The sequence below is a fragment of the Mytilus californianus genome, unplaced genomic scaffold (assembly GCF_021869535.1).
Source record: "Mytilus californianus isolate M0D057914Y unplaced genomic scaffold, xbMytCali1.0.p SCAF_8, whole genome shotgun sequence".
NCBI classification, from domain to species: Eukaryota; Metazoa; Mollusca; class Bivalvia; order Mytilida; family Mytilidae; genus Mytilus; species Mytilus californianus.
The window spans coordinates 107298587-107317135 of record NW_026262734.1 but is presented as its reverse complement, the minus strand read 5'-3'; the positions used below and the strand labels follow the sequence as shown (position 1 = coordinate 107317135).

Here is an 18549-nt window from a genome sequence, read left to right as displayed (position 1 = left end):
AGTTATATGATATTCTTTCTTTGTAAAAATATTCAATGTTAATTTCCTCTTTTTAGGAAATGTTTGATGTGCGCATTAATAAAGAAACCTGGCACAAAAAGCAAGGAACACGATATCTAGAAAAAAAAATATTGTATAGAATTTTGATTGAAAAAAAAGTAAATGAAAGCCATGTTTTGGAAAGAATTTTGAATTTCTTCCTTGAAAAGAAAATAAAATATTATTTGATATCCGATGACACCAAATAGTATATATTAGTATTTTTTTTCGATTCCAATAAAAAAAATTTTTTTTTCCAATAAACCTTAAGTAGATTAAAACTTTACAAATATGAGTATAAAGAGGTGTAAGGTTTACAACAATAAAACACCAACCCATCAAATGTAACCAAAAACACAGTAACTGCAAGAATTCTTTGATCTATGATGAGTTTATTTGAAACGGATTTATTTAGTATTGTTCTTCTAGTGAATGTGTCTGTGTTCCAAGTAATAGCGATATTAAACAGCTAAGTGCTATTGCAACTGTTTTCTTGTTTTTGTTTTGCGTTCTTTATTGTATCTCTGTTACTTTGTCATCCTACTCACCGAAATAAAAAGAGAGAGTTTTAGGGACAAAAATATAATACTATGTGAACGTTAGAAGTACAAAAATCATTGCCAGCAGGCTAGCTGTTGTTTCCCCCATGTGTATTTGCTCTTTTAGGAATTTGCTATCACAGATCTTGCGTAATCTCTGCCAAGGATATATCTATTTTCAACTCAAGACAATAGGGTTGAGCTTAAGCTTTGGTGAACACATACCGTATGTTGACCTCGTTTGTTAGTTTGTTAGAAGCTTGAAAGTGTGTATCAACTATGATTTTTTTTTGTCAAAAGATAATTAAACAAACAATACTTTAATATAAAAAAAAAAAGATAATTCATTAAACGGATGCAGTGCTAACAAATACAATTTAAACGGAAAATTCGATGCGTAATTGAACAAAAACGACCGAATCAAAATCAAAATAAACATTTACAATCATCAATATTATTATCTAAGTTAAACATACTTTGCATGATCACAAATATTTTGTATTAATAACTGTTTTGATAGGGTAACATCTGTGCAAAAATATAGTCATATTGATTTGAAATTTTCTTTATTCTTTTTTTTTAAGAAAAATATTAATTTAAGTCAATGTACACATATAATTTATATACAACTGCGTCATTTATTTAGTAGTTTCAAATAAAAGATCTAACTGATGACGAAATTTACATTACAAGTCAATGATCTTAAATTCAGCTATGTGTTATATAGCTTTTTATAACGTTTTATGCATGAAGGTAATTTTTGTTACCAAGTACAAATTATTGGAAATGTGTTACGACTGGAATACATACTATTGTGAAACAGAAATAAGTTGCATTTATTACTCTTATATGCTTTTCAACTTCGTACTTTATTTGGCCTTTCTAACTTTTTTCGATTCGAGCGTCACTGATGAGTTTTTTGTAAACAAAACGCGTACAAAATTTTAATCCTGATATCTTTTATCAGATGAGTTTATTTACTTCCTTGAACTGACGTTAAATGACGATTACTGTTATTATGGTAAAAATGTTTTTTTTCTATACAAAAGAGAACTTTAGATTACGTGAAAAGATGTTTTATTTGAAGGTTAAGGTAACAGTTACTTTGAAATCAAGCATTTAAAAACTTCTGAAACAAGAAATAAATGAGAGAAAAAAAAAGTCGACTACATACCTAGAGGTGTTGTTTCCACCACTGCATTTACAGAGAGTGGCTTAACGTCGGCTTCAAAGTCATTCATTCTGAGTTGTAAATTACGTCATTACTGTGTAAGCGTCACTGAAAAAAATCCGAAAAATCAAAACTCAGAATAATATTGTATTTTTTTATCCAATTTCAAGGTTCATAGTTATTTTTTCTTACAGAGTGCACAGTTGTACTATAAAATTCACTCTACGCCGTTGTCACTAATTTTTCCAGTCCCTTGCTCAATTCAGGCCAAGCTCCGAGGCTCGTAAACTCAGCTATCACTCGGGAAAATTCGGAGAACCGACTATCTTGATTCGGAAGTTGTCTCTTGCTATGTTAGATTGTTAACTAAATCTACCGGGTTAACTTTTAATACATATACTATCTAAAATCGATGTCAATTTGTCTATTTATCCGAAGCAGAAGATTTAACTCCAATTAATGTAAAAACTTAGCTGTACAAATAACTTAGGATTTCAAATGATTACAAAAACTTTATCAAGCTTAAATAGGAATAATCAACGTTTGTTGTTAATAGACGTCCTGAAATGGTGAAACCAGAAAAATTCGATACATTATAGGAATTATTTGTACGAGTCTTTCATGTAAAAATGAATTTAAATGATCGAAATGGTCTGTGAATTATACTTGAATCAATGAATGACCAGACTATCACTTAAGATATTTTAAGTAAAATGAATAATAATGAAACATTAATTGATACTCGATATTTCTACAAGTGGCTAAACTAATATTGTATTATTACTAAAATACTATTTAGGATACTGTTTGCGCTGACGTATATGAACATATCATATTTTGATAACTGAAACATTTTCACAGAGAATTTAAACATTTTAAATATTTTCTTTTAAGTTCAGGTTTAAAAAAAGATGCCCTTAATTTGTGTTTCAAATAAATCGTGTGTATGAATAGCATTGGTAAATATTTAAATTCGATTTCTGTTAGATTTAAAAATTATTTGAATCTGATTTTTATTTTGTTGCCTTTTATTGTTGGCAATCACTAAGCTAACTTATAAAAAGTTAATGTTGTATTTTAATATAGAGAATTTGCTCTATGTATATATACCTAAGTTTTTCAGTAGGAAAAAAAATATGCGTTTTATGACACGGGGTGAATGGAAGGAAACGTCTGCAATGTCATACGATACAGTATTTGGTTAGAAAACATTTTAGGTATATGTTAATAAGATCGCAATCCAAAAATAAAAAAAAGTAATTGGTTTGAAGTAACTGTGTCCCTCTTAACGCAATGTGTTCTCTAACTGTTATGAAAAACAAAACATGACCGAACTTCATAAAAACCCAAAGAAACCAGACTTAAGAACATGTTTGATTTAGACATGTTTTCGGTTTATGAAGATTCGATTTAGACAGGTTTCACTGCATTAAAAATCCAGTTTTTTTTCGAAATATACAAATAAATTAATATAATTTCGTTTGCTTCTGATTGTTGAATGTGTATTTTGAATTTGTTAGATAAGAACATTTTTCTTTGTCATTTTAAAAAAAAATGTAATGAATGTTAAAAGAGATTTATTTTGGTACTCCTCTATCTCCAGGATTAAAGACAAGTAGCATTTCACACCATTAGTGTTTATGATAAAAATGCAAACCAGAGTAGATATTTTCCTAATCATTTTTTGTTTTGGCTTAATAGGTTTAAAGATAAAGATTTTGATAACATTGTTGCTGTTTTAATCATTTGCGTCCGGTATTTTTTGGATTACCTTCAATTCGCCAAATTACTTGAAAGATTTTTTTTCTTTTCTTTTCGTTATTTTTTGCATTGATTCTTTGGACAGATTTACTCTGGCATTGCACACGAGTTTTTCTTGTAATTTTTGTTATAAAAATAAGAAAATGTGGTATCATTGCCAATAAGACTACTATCCACCAGAAAACAAATGACGTAGCCTTCAACAATGAGCAAAACACATACCGTATAGTAAGCTATAAAAGGCCCCAACACGACATAGTGTGTAACATTTCAAACGAGACAACCAACGGCCTGATTTATGTACAAAACTAAAAACAAAAATAAACGACAGCGAGCAACGACAACCAATGAATTACAGGCCCCTGGCCAAGGTTTGACCAAACATCTTACGAATAAAATTGATCGTAAGTCTTGAACAATCAGTACGTTTTTTGTGATATACAGTCCTGGATTGTGACAGGCACTAATATAATGTGGATTTAGTGTAAAGACATTGGAAAATAGTCCGAGAAAAACCTGCCCTTGTACAATACCAAAATATAGGTGTCGACAGGATGTTTTACCATAACTGTTCATTTCTGTATAAAGGTACACATTTAGTTATGTGTTTATTTACAAATAACAAAATCAATGTCAGTACTGATAAAAACAAAGTTCAGGTATCTTATTACAGTGTTAAATTGATAACCTTCTAGATAGTTTATTCCAAAGATCGAGTAGTATACACAATTCGTATCTAATTCACAGGCTCTGCAATCAACATCCCCGTTAAATGAGAATGTGCTATCCCGTTCGTAATATGTTTAAGAATCGACAGGTTTAGGACCGTAAGTGTTCATAACTGTACATGTTTAGTTATGTGTTCATTTACTAATAACAAATCCGGTGAAAACAATATGAAAAGATATTATTATAGTGTTTAATTGATATTTTTTTTAGAATTAGTGTTTTCAAAGATTTTTATAAGTTTACATGAATCGTATTTAAATTTACGGGCTCTATAAACGCCATCGCCGTACACATGAGGAATGTGATACTGCGTTGGAATAAGTTTTCTTTAGGTACAGGCAAAATTCCATGCGAAATATTTATATAACTCTACAAAATAATTTACTAAAGGTTTTAATCAATTTGTGGAAACGAAATCCCTAACTTAGTACTTTTCCTGTAATACAAAATAAGATGATGTCGTAAGAATGCTGATGAAACGACTTTCTACACCAGAGACCAAATGACGAAGACGGTTATCGTACGGCCATCAACAATGAGCAAAACCCATACCGCAAAGAAAGATTTTTAAAAAGGACTCGACATGAAAAATGCAAGACAATTCATACCGAGAAAACTACATTACTTTTATTGAAATCTTTACCTCTCTACAAACACGGGCATTGCGAACGAGTTGGGATAATAAACACCGTACGATAGAGCCAAAGAAACATCACACCCCAAAAAAGTAAAATTAATAATAGGGAACGAAAGATCGTCCCTTTTTTATATTAGTTTGTTAACTCAGAAGTACAACCACCGATATTACAGTGTTGAACGACATGATTGAATATCAGTAAGCTTAGTACTCGAGCTTATTTCAGCATTCCCCGAAACAGTATTGATATTACAGTGTTGAACGACATAATTTTACATCAGTAAGCTAAGTACTCGATCTTATTTCAGCATTCCTTGAAACGGTATTAATGATTACTGTTGTGATGGTTCTTGTATGTAAGTTAGGGATCTCGGTGGCCGAGTGGTCTAAGTAGTCGAACTTAGTAGTCGAACTACTGTATCACTAGCCTGTCAACATTGAGTTTGTGAGTTCGAATCCCGCACGAGGCAGATGCATTCGACTTCAATCTTAATTGGCTAGGATTGTCAATTTTCCTACTGAAGGTCGGTGGTTTTCTCCAGGCACTCCGGCTTCCTTTACCAATAAAAACTGACCGCCACGAAATAGCACAATAGTGCTGAAAGTAGCGTAATTGGCTAGGATTGTCAATTTTCCTACTGAAGGTCGGTGGTTTTCTCCAGGCACTCCGGCTTCCTTTACCAATAAAAACTGACCGCCACGAAATAGCACAATAGTGCTGAAAGTAGCGTCATCAACCGATCAATGTATGTACGTTATATTTTACCGATATCACTGAGGTAAGTATTTTTTTAAGAATGTAGGACAGAAAGTCACAGGACAAAAAGTCACGGACAAAAAGTCGCGGACAAAATGTCACAGGACAAAAAGTCACAATTCAGTTTTGAGATTATTTTTATTTGATTAAGAAAACATTTGATTTACATAAAAAAAATATTTTTTGTATTTTTCTTTGACTATTGTATATAAAGCAACTTCTGTTAACAAATTATTCCAATCAAAATCAATAATTATCAAATACTCGTTACGAAAACAATTTGTCAAGGTGGCTTGGTACTTAAATGGCTTCATGGTGACATGAATTTATCCTCAAGTTCATGATAGACAGTTGAAACATCTTCATTTATAAAGGCATAAAACAATTCCTGAACGGTTAAATGAAAATGTGTAATAAAAAGAAATTATTCCAAGAACTTTCTCTTATATATTTAAACAATTATAAACAAATTATTTGTGACTTTTTGTCCTGTGACTTTTTGTCGTATCAAATTTGTGACTTTATGTCCTGTGGCTTTTTGTCCTGAGACTTTCTGTCCGTTCACCTTTTTTAATACTGATTTGTACTGTACGTTCATTAAAATACCATTTGTTAATCCATTGATTGAGATTAAAAAGAAGAGAGTAGAAATCCAAATAATATCGTTTAACCCCGCCATGTGTTCACGTGCTGTCCCAACTGGCCGGAAACCTCATCAATGGTAACAATTTTTAAATCATTATTGTCATTTACGAATTTGATGTTGTTATATGAAGCCTCTTCCCAAATGCAGCCACCAATATCACAGTGTACGATAGTACGATACTTAAAGCAAAATGAAAATATTCTAAATTGTGAGAAGAATGATATCCTATAGGATAGACAACATCTACAGCGTACTGGCAGTTGTACCCAGAGTTTTCTGGTTTATCACAACTGAGGCAAACTACTAAGTTGTATCTGAAGCATAGCAGTGATGTGTATCAAGAACGAACACAGAGCGTACGATATTAGTTTGTACGTATAACGTACTATAGTAGTTAGAGCCTATTGCTAGCATGTAGCTTAATACTACCAATCATTAATAGAAAGAGTGTACGGATAGTTCGTATCTACATTACATTGGTAGTTTGTACCCACAAGATGCCAGAAGTTTTTTTTTCAAGAACTTATACTACTATAGAAAATGTAACTGTATCAACAATTGTTGATAGTTTGTACCTAAAACATACTAGCTCGTAACTAGTAGTTTGTACCTAGAATGAACTATTAGTTAGTACTAAGAACGAATTACACGCATGTAGTAGTGTTTCAGATACTCAGCATTGACTGTATTAAATATAAAAAAAAGGAGATGTGGTATGGTTGCCAATGAGACAACTATCCATCAGAGTTATTATGACAAAGATAAAAACAATTATAGGTCACTGTACGGCCTCCAACAATGAGAAATCCGTACCTTATGGTCAGCTATGAAAGACCCCGCTATGAAAGATGTGAACAAATTCAAACGAGAAAAACTAACAGCCTAATTTATGCGATACAATTTACGAAATACAAATATGACAAATATGAACTAACGACAACCGCTGTACTACAAGCTCCTGAATTTGGACAGGCACATAAAGAATGTGGCGGGACAGTGGTGTCGCAGCACAACATAAGAACAAACTGTAAAAATGATTTCCAAACTCATTAAATCGGTACGAAGCACAAACAAACCAACTCACATAAAAACAATAGACAAAAAGCACAATAAAAACCGTTGCTGCGTCTTATTTTACTTTCAAATTATTTGGTAACGTTTCACTACATAATAGCTACCAAACGATGGTTATTCGCAGTTGTCACGCATACTTTTGACAAGAATATAGTGGATGTGAATATTTAACAATATGTTTGTCTATATTAAATATAAACTATTTTTTCTTGACAATTTTGGTGTAAAATACATATTTATAACCTAATTATTGTCTATATAAACAGACACTATTCTACATTGTATCGAGATATTAACATATCATATCTTTCAATGCATTTTCACAAATATTCGATGTGATGTTTTAATTTTCGGAACATATTGTTACTTATTAAAATATATTCCTACGAATAGTAAATATTCTCAGTACAGCTATTGCATAACAATATTAAGTTCGCATTAGGTCTAAACAATAAACATGATGAAATTATTAGTTTTGATAATATAGACAATTTAAAGAAAATATCCCTTGCTACATTCCTATGTTAAAAAGAATAAAAGAAGACTTGGGTATCCATCAATGGCACAACAACCCAACAACAAAAATAACAAAAGATAGTTGAGATTGACATGTAGTCTTTACAACGGACAGGTGTCTGTTCAATATGGTAGAGTTCGAGTTGTAAAAAAATTACACAAATACAAAAAAATGGAAACAGTCAAATTGGTACCGATTAGTATCATTATCCCAAGGTCTATACCTCTGTCGTTGGACTGTTAGACCCGAAAGTTATCACGAGCCAAATAGCTCAGTATTTCGGTAGTCACATGAAAATACGCGCGCGGATATTGGTTTTAGAGAATTTGCAGAGATATAACAAGAAGGAAATCATTATAAATTAAGGAATGTATCTCCCTCATTTATAGCATTGAATCATTGCCCAGTTTTAGTTCAAACTTGGGCAATTTTGGTTATATTCGCTTTTCAACATTTATTTTTAAGTTTTGGATTTTTAAGTAGTTTGACCTTGTGCATCACTGAGAAGACATTGAGGTGGTACATAACACTACAGGGAGATAACTCTGTAAAAATCAGCTGAACGTTTTAATCACATTCTATTGCTTTGGAAATATTAAGCTTCTCAATGATCAAAATTATTGTTTTTCAAACTACTATATATCCAATGAAATTTTTCCGATAAAGTGTGTGGTTCAAGTTTCTTGAAATTTTTATATATTTGTCATAGGGTCAAGTTAAATATTTTGTCAAAATTTTATGAAAATTAAACGAGCCAAATTATTTTTGTCAAGGTGTTTGGTACCACCTTAATAGTCGTCATTTCCATCTGGCACAGTAACATTGGTATCATAAATGTATATTAAAGAACAAATTATAACCACTAGGACAATACTCGGCCTCAGCTGTTGGGCTGTTAGTCCCCGCGACTATCACGAGCCAATTAGCTCAGTATAGTTACGTTTGGTTCCTTTCAAAGGTATCTACTAATCAAAGGTAGTATTAGTAGGATTTTCAAATATTTGGGCCTCGAGCATCACTTAATAGACAACATATATAGAAAGTACTAGTATTCTACCTGTCTGAGATACAGTGGAGATCACTTCTAACCTCTCATCAAATCTGTAGAATCTGTCAGGAGAACTGTTCTAGGACTGTATGTAGAACTGTCATCCTGACACCTTTTCTACAGTTCTAGCTAGAACAGTTCTAATCTAGAACTGATTTGGTCAGTTCTACCTAGAACTGATTTAGACAGTTATACCTAGTCTTAGAACTGATCCTGACAGTTCTACCCTAGAACAGTTTTGGACAGTTCTACCTAGAACTGACCAAATCTTTGGTCAGTTCTATTACTAGAACAGTTCTACGGCTAGAACAGTTCTACGACTAGAACAGTTCTACGATTAGAACTGATTTGGTCAGTTCTACGGCTAGAATTGATTTAGTCAGTTCTATCCATAGAACAGTTTTAAGAACTCTTTGTCTTAAATATAAATAAGTCAAAAGAATATGATATATATTAAAAAATTGCAGTGACGTCATTTAGAATTGTTCTACAATCCTGACAGGTTTGGTCAGTTCTACGGTTAGAACAGTTTTAGACAGTTCTGCTGACAGTTCTACGGTTAGAACTGATTTAGTCAGTTCTGCTGACAGTTCTACGGTTAGAACTGATTTGGTCAGTTCTACTGACAGTTCTACGACTAGAACTGATTTGTGCAGTTCTACCTAGAACAGTTTTAGACAGTTCTACCCTAGAACTGATCCTGACAGTTCTACCTAGAACTGATTTGGTCAGTTCTACCTAGAACTGATTCTGACAGTTCTACTTAGAACAGTTCTAGGGTAGAACTGTTCTAGGTAGTACTGTTCTAGGACAGTTTAGAACAGTTCTATGACAGATTATTCTGACAGTTCTAATTAGAGGTTAGAAGTGATCTTCACTGTGTATACTAGTATTCTACCTGTCTGAGATATATACTAGTATTCTACCTGTCTGATATATATACTACATCTTTTGTCCATGTCGATTTTTACTACATTACAAAATAAACAACTTTTTATAAGACTTGAAAGCTATAAACCACTAGCAAACGGGCGTTTCCATGCCGCCATAATTCCCAAACTATTGTTCCACTTGTTCGGTCAGTAATTTATCATTATAATAGATTTTAAATGAATTTACATCCATATAGGTCATTTGGCGTGTGGTTCCTCAATTGTTTCCGGAATCGAGCTTATTGTTAAATAGGACTTTATGTACGGAATATTTGTAACCCTAGCACATTTTGTTACTGTAAAAAGTCAGGCTATCGAGGCAATGATTTAATCATCGATGATGTTTGTCATTTCCTCGGAGTAGTCCGGTGCTAGTGGTCTGCTGTTTTGTTTAATATTATTCACCATTCTTGCTACTTTTTTTATTTAACTACATTCGAATATTAAACTACTGTTGTCAGGAAAATAGTGTGGCTTTAACAGGTGCTTGGAATAGCGTAATGAAGATATTGACGTCATAATTAAAGTTCAATAGGATATTTAAGATAAAGCACTTACTGCGATCAAGATTAATGATAAAGATCAGGATTAATGATGGGGAAAGGGCATCATCAATGTTTTTTTAAATGTGTTTAGAAGTGAATAGTACATTGATAATGAATCAGAAATATTTTGATTAACTGTATAAGTCTAAATTATATACCTATTTTTACTGAAAAAAGATAAGGCTACACAATTTATTTATGTCTAAAAATTGCATTTTAAGTTAGTTCATAGGTCGATTTCTTTCGACATACTTGTTTTTCATATTATATATCAGTCATTACAAAAAAAATACAAAAATGCGATTACTAGTAGTAAAAACGATTGAAAAACAACATCAAGATCTGAAAAATTACTTAAGTATCAAAGTAGGTTTTATCGAGTAAGATCTAGACATTTTTATTACATGTAAATCGTCAATGGTAATGTATCGAATAGCTGAAAATGCATGCTACAAGTGTTTAGATGTGTAATTAAAGTTTAACATTTGATCTCGTTTTTTAAAATGTCTATTCGTGAATGAAAGTTTGTATTTATTTATTTATTAATTTAGAGTTTTTTAAATGTAGTTGGAGTTTGTATTTTTCATAATTATACATGAAGTTTAAGGTAATGTGAGGTTTTATTCTAAACATGCTTTTCAGAAACACCAGACATCATTTACATTTATTACTTGTATCAATAGTTAATCAATAAAAAGTAACACTGAAAATGAAGCAAACCAGAAAAACTGCGATTTAAGTTTAGAATTTATGCAGGACGTCGAATCGATTAATTTCTGGTCATCACAACATGCACAATGAGAATTACAATCTTACATTTCTTTTGTTGCTCACGAAAAAGTAGTAATTCTTTGAAGAACTAAACCAAAATATTAATATATAAAGACAATTGTGTTTTCTGGCATTTTTATGACAACGATTGATTGATTGGTTGATTGGTGTTTAACGCTATTTTCAGCGCTGTTGGCTATTTCGTGGCGGCCAGTTTTTATTGCTGGAGGAAGCCGGAGTGCCCAGAGAGAACCACCTAAAAAAACAATCCTAGTCAATTGAGATGGGAGTAGAACGCACCTGTCACGTGCGGAACTCGAACTCACAACCTCAGTGTTGGCAGGCTAGAGATACAGTAGTTGGATTACTTATGCACTTGGCCACCGAGGTCACTTGGCCACCGATGCCCCATTAAGGATGATAAATGTAGTTAGAGTAACTTAATCACTACTCACTTAGTGAGTGAAGGATTTTGTAATGTCAATAAGCTTGTTTGTCGGACACTATTGCATGTTTAAAGGATGTGGATAACTTTTTTTGTCTAAGGGACGACATCAAAAGATCAATGTAGGATAAAAAAAACTTAAATCAAATAGTTTGGGGGGGATGTAAAAACTGCTGCAAGTTTTCTTTATTTATCATCGATTTTACATATAGCCATATTGGTCAATCAATTTTTCCCAAATTAAGTTAAGAGGGGGTGGGGGGTCAGTGGAAAAACTATGTGAATTAAGTTTTTTATCCTACATTGAACTTTTGATGTCGTCCCTAACCATGACACTATCGAAGACACCATAGGTTTTTTTTTCTAAATCGACTTTCTGTTTACATAAAATATTGATATACATTTTAGCAAGTCCGTCAATTACTATAAATCGTAAAGCGTTTATAAGCAATTTTCAAGTATTTAAATTTGAAAATGAAATAACAACATCTTACATATTTTTCTTTTTTGGTTAGCGCATGCAGGTTTGTGAAATCGGTCGAAATATTGGTATTATTAACCCCAAAATGTTTGTTTTTTTAAATCCATGAAGAACTATATGAATGAAGTCGACTACAATCCATATCGACTGACGTCAGACGGGCGTAATAATGTACACGTGTCGCATTTCTATTACTGTCGTTCTTCGTCGCGGCGGCGGACAACATTTTTTTAATATTACATGATTCTAAAATCTTTTTCACAACTATGCTATGCACATTTTCATATTTGATACCAAAAACAAGAAGTCCTACTAAATGAACTAAGCTATCTGTTTATATTTGACATAATTGTTAACTATATCAATTGAAAATCGAAACAACCGAATACGGAAATAACACATATGTTATGATAACATTTAATAAACCTATTATGAAATCTTCTACTTCTTACTGGAAGGCTAAGCTTTGTTGTCAAAAGATTTCCAAACGAGCGAAATAAGACAAAGCCAATATTTGTAATAAGACTCGAAGCATTAACAACATTATAGTGTTTGTATTTCATTAATTGCATTCCCACTAGAAATACATATGACTCTTAGGATGACGTGATAAACAATAGTTATCAATACACAAATCTGTACAATGATAGACTCGGCCACAGAAACCACAATCATAACACTTAAATGTTTATTGGGGCTTTGTTTAATTACTTAACATACCGCTTTGAACAAGACTGTAATGGAGACCTATCATAGCATTAATACTACAATAATTGATTTAAGACTTCAACAGTATTTTAAATCATACTGTTACAATATGTAATGCATATTTTTTTCTATTCAATGATATCAACATTTCATCTCAACAAGGCTTTTTATAGAATGAAATAGTTGTACAAATTAAATGTCTATAGGACAGACATACAGACATAATACTGAGAGAGAGAGAGAGAGAGAGCATATGCTTGAAATAACTGTGCATAATATGTTCAGCAGTTGTAGTAAGTCTGAGGTCTCAAGATCAAGAGGTGATTACAAAAGAAACTGTTTTAATTTTACACTATGATGTCATTAAATGTTATCGGATATCCTGCATTGGCTTTAAAATACCGTGATATAAAATGAAATTTCAAAAAGACCCGTCTTCTTAAATCATTGAAAGCTATCATTTTGCATTAACCATAGTAACATGCATGTTGTAAATCATGTACACCCAATCGGGGTAACGTGCCCTCATGTGTGTATCTAGTACACAAAAAAGTTTGTAATATACTTTATTTAGCGATTGCTGTCGTATTCACGGCTCAGGACCAGATTTAAATACAGTATGTTGATCTTTCTTTCTCTAATTTTCATGCTTTTTTCACATTTTTCGACCGGTGTGAGAAAAACGATTCTCATCTATAGAGAAAACTTGGTTCTCGGCAAATGATTGGTCGAAGTTTAATTATGACGTAAAATTTTCTTGGTTTCTTCTGAATTTCCTATTGTGACGTCATGAAAAAAGGCGACCTTGCCTGATGACGTCACATATAAAGAACACAAATTTCTGCAAATGTTTGAGAATCTATATATGATCATATATCATAATGGCTTTCTATGGAAACAACACTCGCATTAATTACTTTGTTACAGAATGTTTCTGTTCCTCTACGTTTTATAGCCTGGGGTCGTGGCTCACTGCTCGACAGTATCTTATTGACTGAAAGAGGAAGTTGAGCCAGGCTTTTAAAGAAATGTACTTATACACATATATGGAAGGATTCGCTAAAGGACTGTTGATTCTGTCTTTCTTTCAAACTTAATTGTAAAAAACATTGCATGTGCAGAAACTTTGTTTTGTTTTATGAAGTGCTGGTGGTAAAACATTAACAGATTTGTTTTATATACAATTTGCAAAGTATACGATAATTTGGTTTTGATTCACATGGCAGCAACTATTTTCTCGTGTATATTTTTGACACTCGATAAAGTATGATTATGATTTTCTTGTATATTATTACACACCTCTTCAAATCAAAGATATTTGAAAAATGTGATTCATGTTTCCAATCTCATTATGAATACACGGATTTCATTCACACGAGTACTTTCGGACCACAGTAGTATATGTTTGTTTTGAAGTACCATGATCTGCTTTTTCTAGTGATATTCACAATTAATGAAACGTATTACATTGCAGGATTGGTCTCTAGAGCAATAATTGACCCTTAGATTTCATGTAGAATGACATTTTATGTTTTCTCAATTTTCTTTTCATCTTAAATTAAGTTGAAACAGTTTTGTCTAAGTTATAAAGTTTGATCGAATATCTAGGTCTCCATTTGTATGAATTTGTATATTTCAGACTATAAACACGTGAATACAAGCACGAGCACTTCAGGCGACTTCCGGTGCTCGGTGCGGTATACACATTCCCGCTTTAATTAAACTAACTTACTAGCTACCGTATTTGAAAGAATTTCCTATCGTTATTGATTCTAAATTGGTTGATGTTTCATTAAGAAGAAATACTGTGAACAATCTTTTTTAATGTTTCACAATAACGTTTTCATTTCCTTGCTTGAACCATTATAGCTGCAGAATGTGAAATAAAAACATAAGGTCACCAAAGGACTGATTTGTTTTCCATTTTAAAATTGAATCATTAAAATTCCTATATAAGTGGCCAATGATGTTCAAACAATCAATTATAATTGATAAACTCATTTTTTGAATTGATTGTAACTAACCTGCCATTTTATTTCCTTATTCGTGACAATGTTCTGGTATAAAACACTTCATTTGAGTAAGAGTAAATATATTCTTACCTTGGGATTCTATAGATACTTAAAATTATTGTTAACCAGGACAATATATTTCTCAACTATGATTCCGCAATAATATCTATAGCGTAGTGCTTATGTATTATATAAGAAATTTACAAGCGGACAGACAAATTATACTAGTAGCGAAACGATAGTTTTTCGGCATCTTAACGTGAGCTGCTGGAAATCGAATCAGCAGCTTTAACCAGCTAAATAAAAAAAAACGTCCACTTGGCAATATATATTCATATAAATAAGAAGATGTGGTATGAGTGCCAATGAGAAAACTATCCATCCAAGTCACAATGTGTAAAAAGTAAACAATTTTGGATTAAAGTACGGCCTTCAACAAGAAGCCTTGGCTCACACCGAACAGCAAGCTATAAAGGGCCCCAAAAAGACTAGTGTAAAACAATTCAAACAGGAAAACCAACGGTCTTATCTATATAAAAAACGAGAAACATTTATGAACCACACCAACAAACGACAACCACTGAACAACAGGCTCCTGATTTAGGACAGTTGCATAAAAATGCAGCTGGTTTAATGTTCGTATTATATAGAATACTTTGCTAATGAAATTGGGCACACAGTTTTATAAACAGCACAACAAGCAAGAATATATTATTTCCTCAGGTTGGTTTGATAAAAACAACCCCACTATCAACACTTTAATCTTGAATTTAATACAAGAATAAATAATCTTCCTATCTCGAATTATGAAACAAACAATGCATTTTTTTTTTCTTCAGAAAATCGACAACGCTCCAAACTTATATCTAACATGTGGCTACCAGAAGAAATGGATCGACAGAACAGGCAAACAGCAAAAAAAAAACATACATTGACACATTCCCCGTTTCCATTCTCAATTCTATTCTTGCAATAAAGACAACAAAAAACACACAAAACCTCGCAATATAAGCAACATGCTTTATACGAAATCGAACTTGCTGAAGTACCACGTTCTAGATTGTACGAAAATAACCTGACCAACATTGCATAACAGCAGTCGCTCAGAAAGGCTCAGATTGAAGATTATAATAAAAAAGGGATAGGAACAGAGTTATTTGAGGGAGATTTGGATACTCCAGCATAAACAAAAAAACATACTCGCCACTACATATACCAAAATTGACTTGAGAAAAAGGCGGGAGAAACAAAGGGGGAGTCCAAAACTCACAAGTCGAAGACAAACTGACAACGCCATGACAAACAAACGAAAAACGACGAAAAGACAAACACATCCCCCAAAAAACATAAAGACTGAGCAACAAATGGGGGATCTCAGGTGCAGATCCTGCTTCACTAGTGGCCTCCGTCATGTTGCTTATGGTAGGTACAAATTCGGTGATGTCACTATCAAGAAAATGACTTATATATTTTATATATTATATAGTGTTATAGTCGAAACTCTAAAACATCATCATATAACCACACATGTTTCATGTACCGATGTAGACGATGTAAAGGTTTATCATGTAGTATTCAAGATTTCATCTTCATCAGGACTGCTCAAAGCAAAATTTCTAAAGAAATGGATGTATAAAAACGTAAAATTTTAAGAGCTAAATGGCTAAAAGGAACCTAAAATTATAGCCATAGTTGTACTTTTAGATTTGAATGATGACAAGCAATAATTGCAAGGACAACAAGGAAATGGAGTGATTCTCACACGAGGACTTCTTTCTGATATCATTATAGGTATTGATTAATGTTTATAATGGCTTTGATTTATTGCACGTGCACATACTTAAAGCTTTATTGGAATTGGTTGTTGTGGCCTTTTTTCTGGATTTAAAAAAAAATATATTTCTTTAATGACTCGATCGCTTCTGTACTCTTTCCTTCATTGTAATGCGTGTTCATCTTTTAATGTATTGATGATATGTAATCTGTTAACTTTTACCCAACATCACTATACATTCAATATGTTTAGAAGAAACAGCACTGACTGGTCGGCATGTAATAATTGTATTATTGTAGGTAACATGTCTACGTGGTGACCGTCAACAATCTGAATCAGCGCGAAAAACCCTATTTGAAAGCAGACATTTATAGCCCATATAGTTTTAAGTCTGGAGTCTGATTTGATTTATTTAATTCCTGAGTTTGTATTTTGTTTTGTAAATGTATAGTATTAATTGACATGATCTGTTGACGAAGCTATAATATGGTTAATATATATATATATATGTCTTAATCCTTACACTTTTCGTTAAACTGGCGCCTGTGCGGAAAATAAGTTTCTAATGCATTTAAATTTTGCTCCCATTTGGAAATATGAATTATTATCTTAAAAATGCGAGATTTGGACATAAAAATGCCATGCAAATGAGTGCTAATCAATCAATTAAGATTAATACTGATAAGCCAGTTGAATTGTTGGTTTGTTGATTGTGCTTTTTATTTGACATGCACAACACATGCTTTACACATGTCGGAATATATGACTGGATCATTGCATTAATATGAAGGAATTTTGTCCCGAGCTGTGCCGAAGCTTACGATAGCAATATGATATACTGCGAAGAACAATATTCCTCAATCTTAGTGCAAATATCCTTTTATGATAAAATACCAAATATTTCAACAATATAAATGATTCTCCGTCCAATTTCTGCACTTCTGATATTATTAGGACGCAATGTCCGGGTCCGTAATCTTGTTTATTTCTGTTTACTTTCGTACAATCATTGTTTTACTGTGTGGTTTGGGGTTGCTTAGTCTTTAGTTTTTTATGTTGTGTTTTGTATACTGTTGTTTGTCTTTCAATCTTTTTCTTTTTTTTTTGCCATGGTGTTGTCAATTTATTTTCGACTTATGAGTTTGAATGTCCCTTTGGTATCTTTCGACTCTCTTTTACTCGGAACCTATTAAGGCGGACCAAACGTCAAAGCGATACCGCTCAAGATTTTAACTGATCGGAATACCTCACGCATGTCTCTTTTGCCACAGCTCCTTCTTTTTATATACTCTACTTTTAGTTAAATCTAGTAAGAAATATCAGTAAATTACATGTATTAGCAAATATTGCAGTTTTATTATTTTACTAAGAAATCTACATGAAATATTTGATACTATATCATAAAAATGAGTACCTTAAAAGGACATTTTACAAGTTATGTAAGTATCGACAAAACGTGTTAGTAATATTGCGACAATTCTTTTAAATATCCACACACACAAAAAAAGGAGTTTTATTTGACAAAATTATTTTTTTTCGTGTTTAAGGCTATTTTTAATGAAATAATTCTTAGAACTAAATTTCTGACTTTTGTGCTAGAATTTATTTCAAGCAATGCAAACTATTAAAAAAAGTAATAGTAAAACAAATTTTATGATGTATATAATTTTTGGTAAATACGATAAATAGTACTTACCATACATTTACGTCTTACACATGTAAGAGGAATTTAATATGGTATTCTGGTATTGGCGATTTAAAGTTGATTGAAAATCCATTTATTTTTGTTACAAAAACTTTTTTCGATAATCCATTCCGAAGTTCTCACGGTCCTAGACTAAATCAAAGTTATGCAAACAAATTCCTTGCTTCTGAGGTCACGTGATCTGAAATAATTTAAAAGCAATATCTCATTTACATTTACACTGGTACTATGATACTATTTAATGTATAAATACTGCAT

At 32.2% G+C, this 18549-nt stretch overlaps 1 protein-coding gene across 1 annotated transcript in view; it reads right to left on the bottom strand.

Moving 5' to 3' along the window:
* Nucleotides 1–18549, bottom strand: part of LOC127711747 (sodium-dependent dopamine transporter-like) — an 85898-nt gene that overhangs the window by 45219 nt on the left and 22130 nt on the right. The window contains exons 2-3 of the mRNA XM_052217860.1: nt 18283–18472; nt 1753–1857 (exon numbers count right to left, since the gene is read on the bottom strand). Coding sequence (XP_052073820.1) covers nt 1753–1819 — 67 coding nt within the window. The 5' untranslated portion in view covers nt 1820–1857; nt 18283–18472. The remainder of the gene's footprint in view (nt 1–1752; nt 1858–18282; nt 18473–18549) is intronic.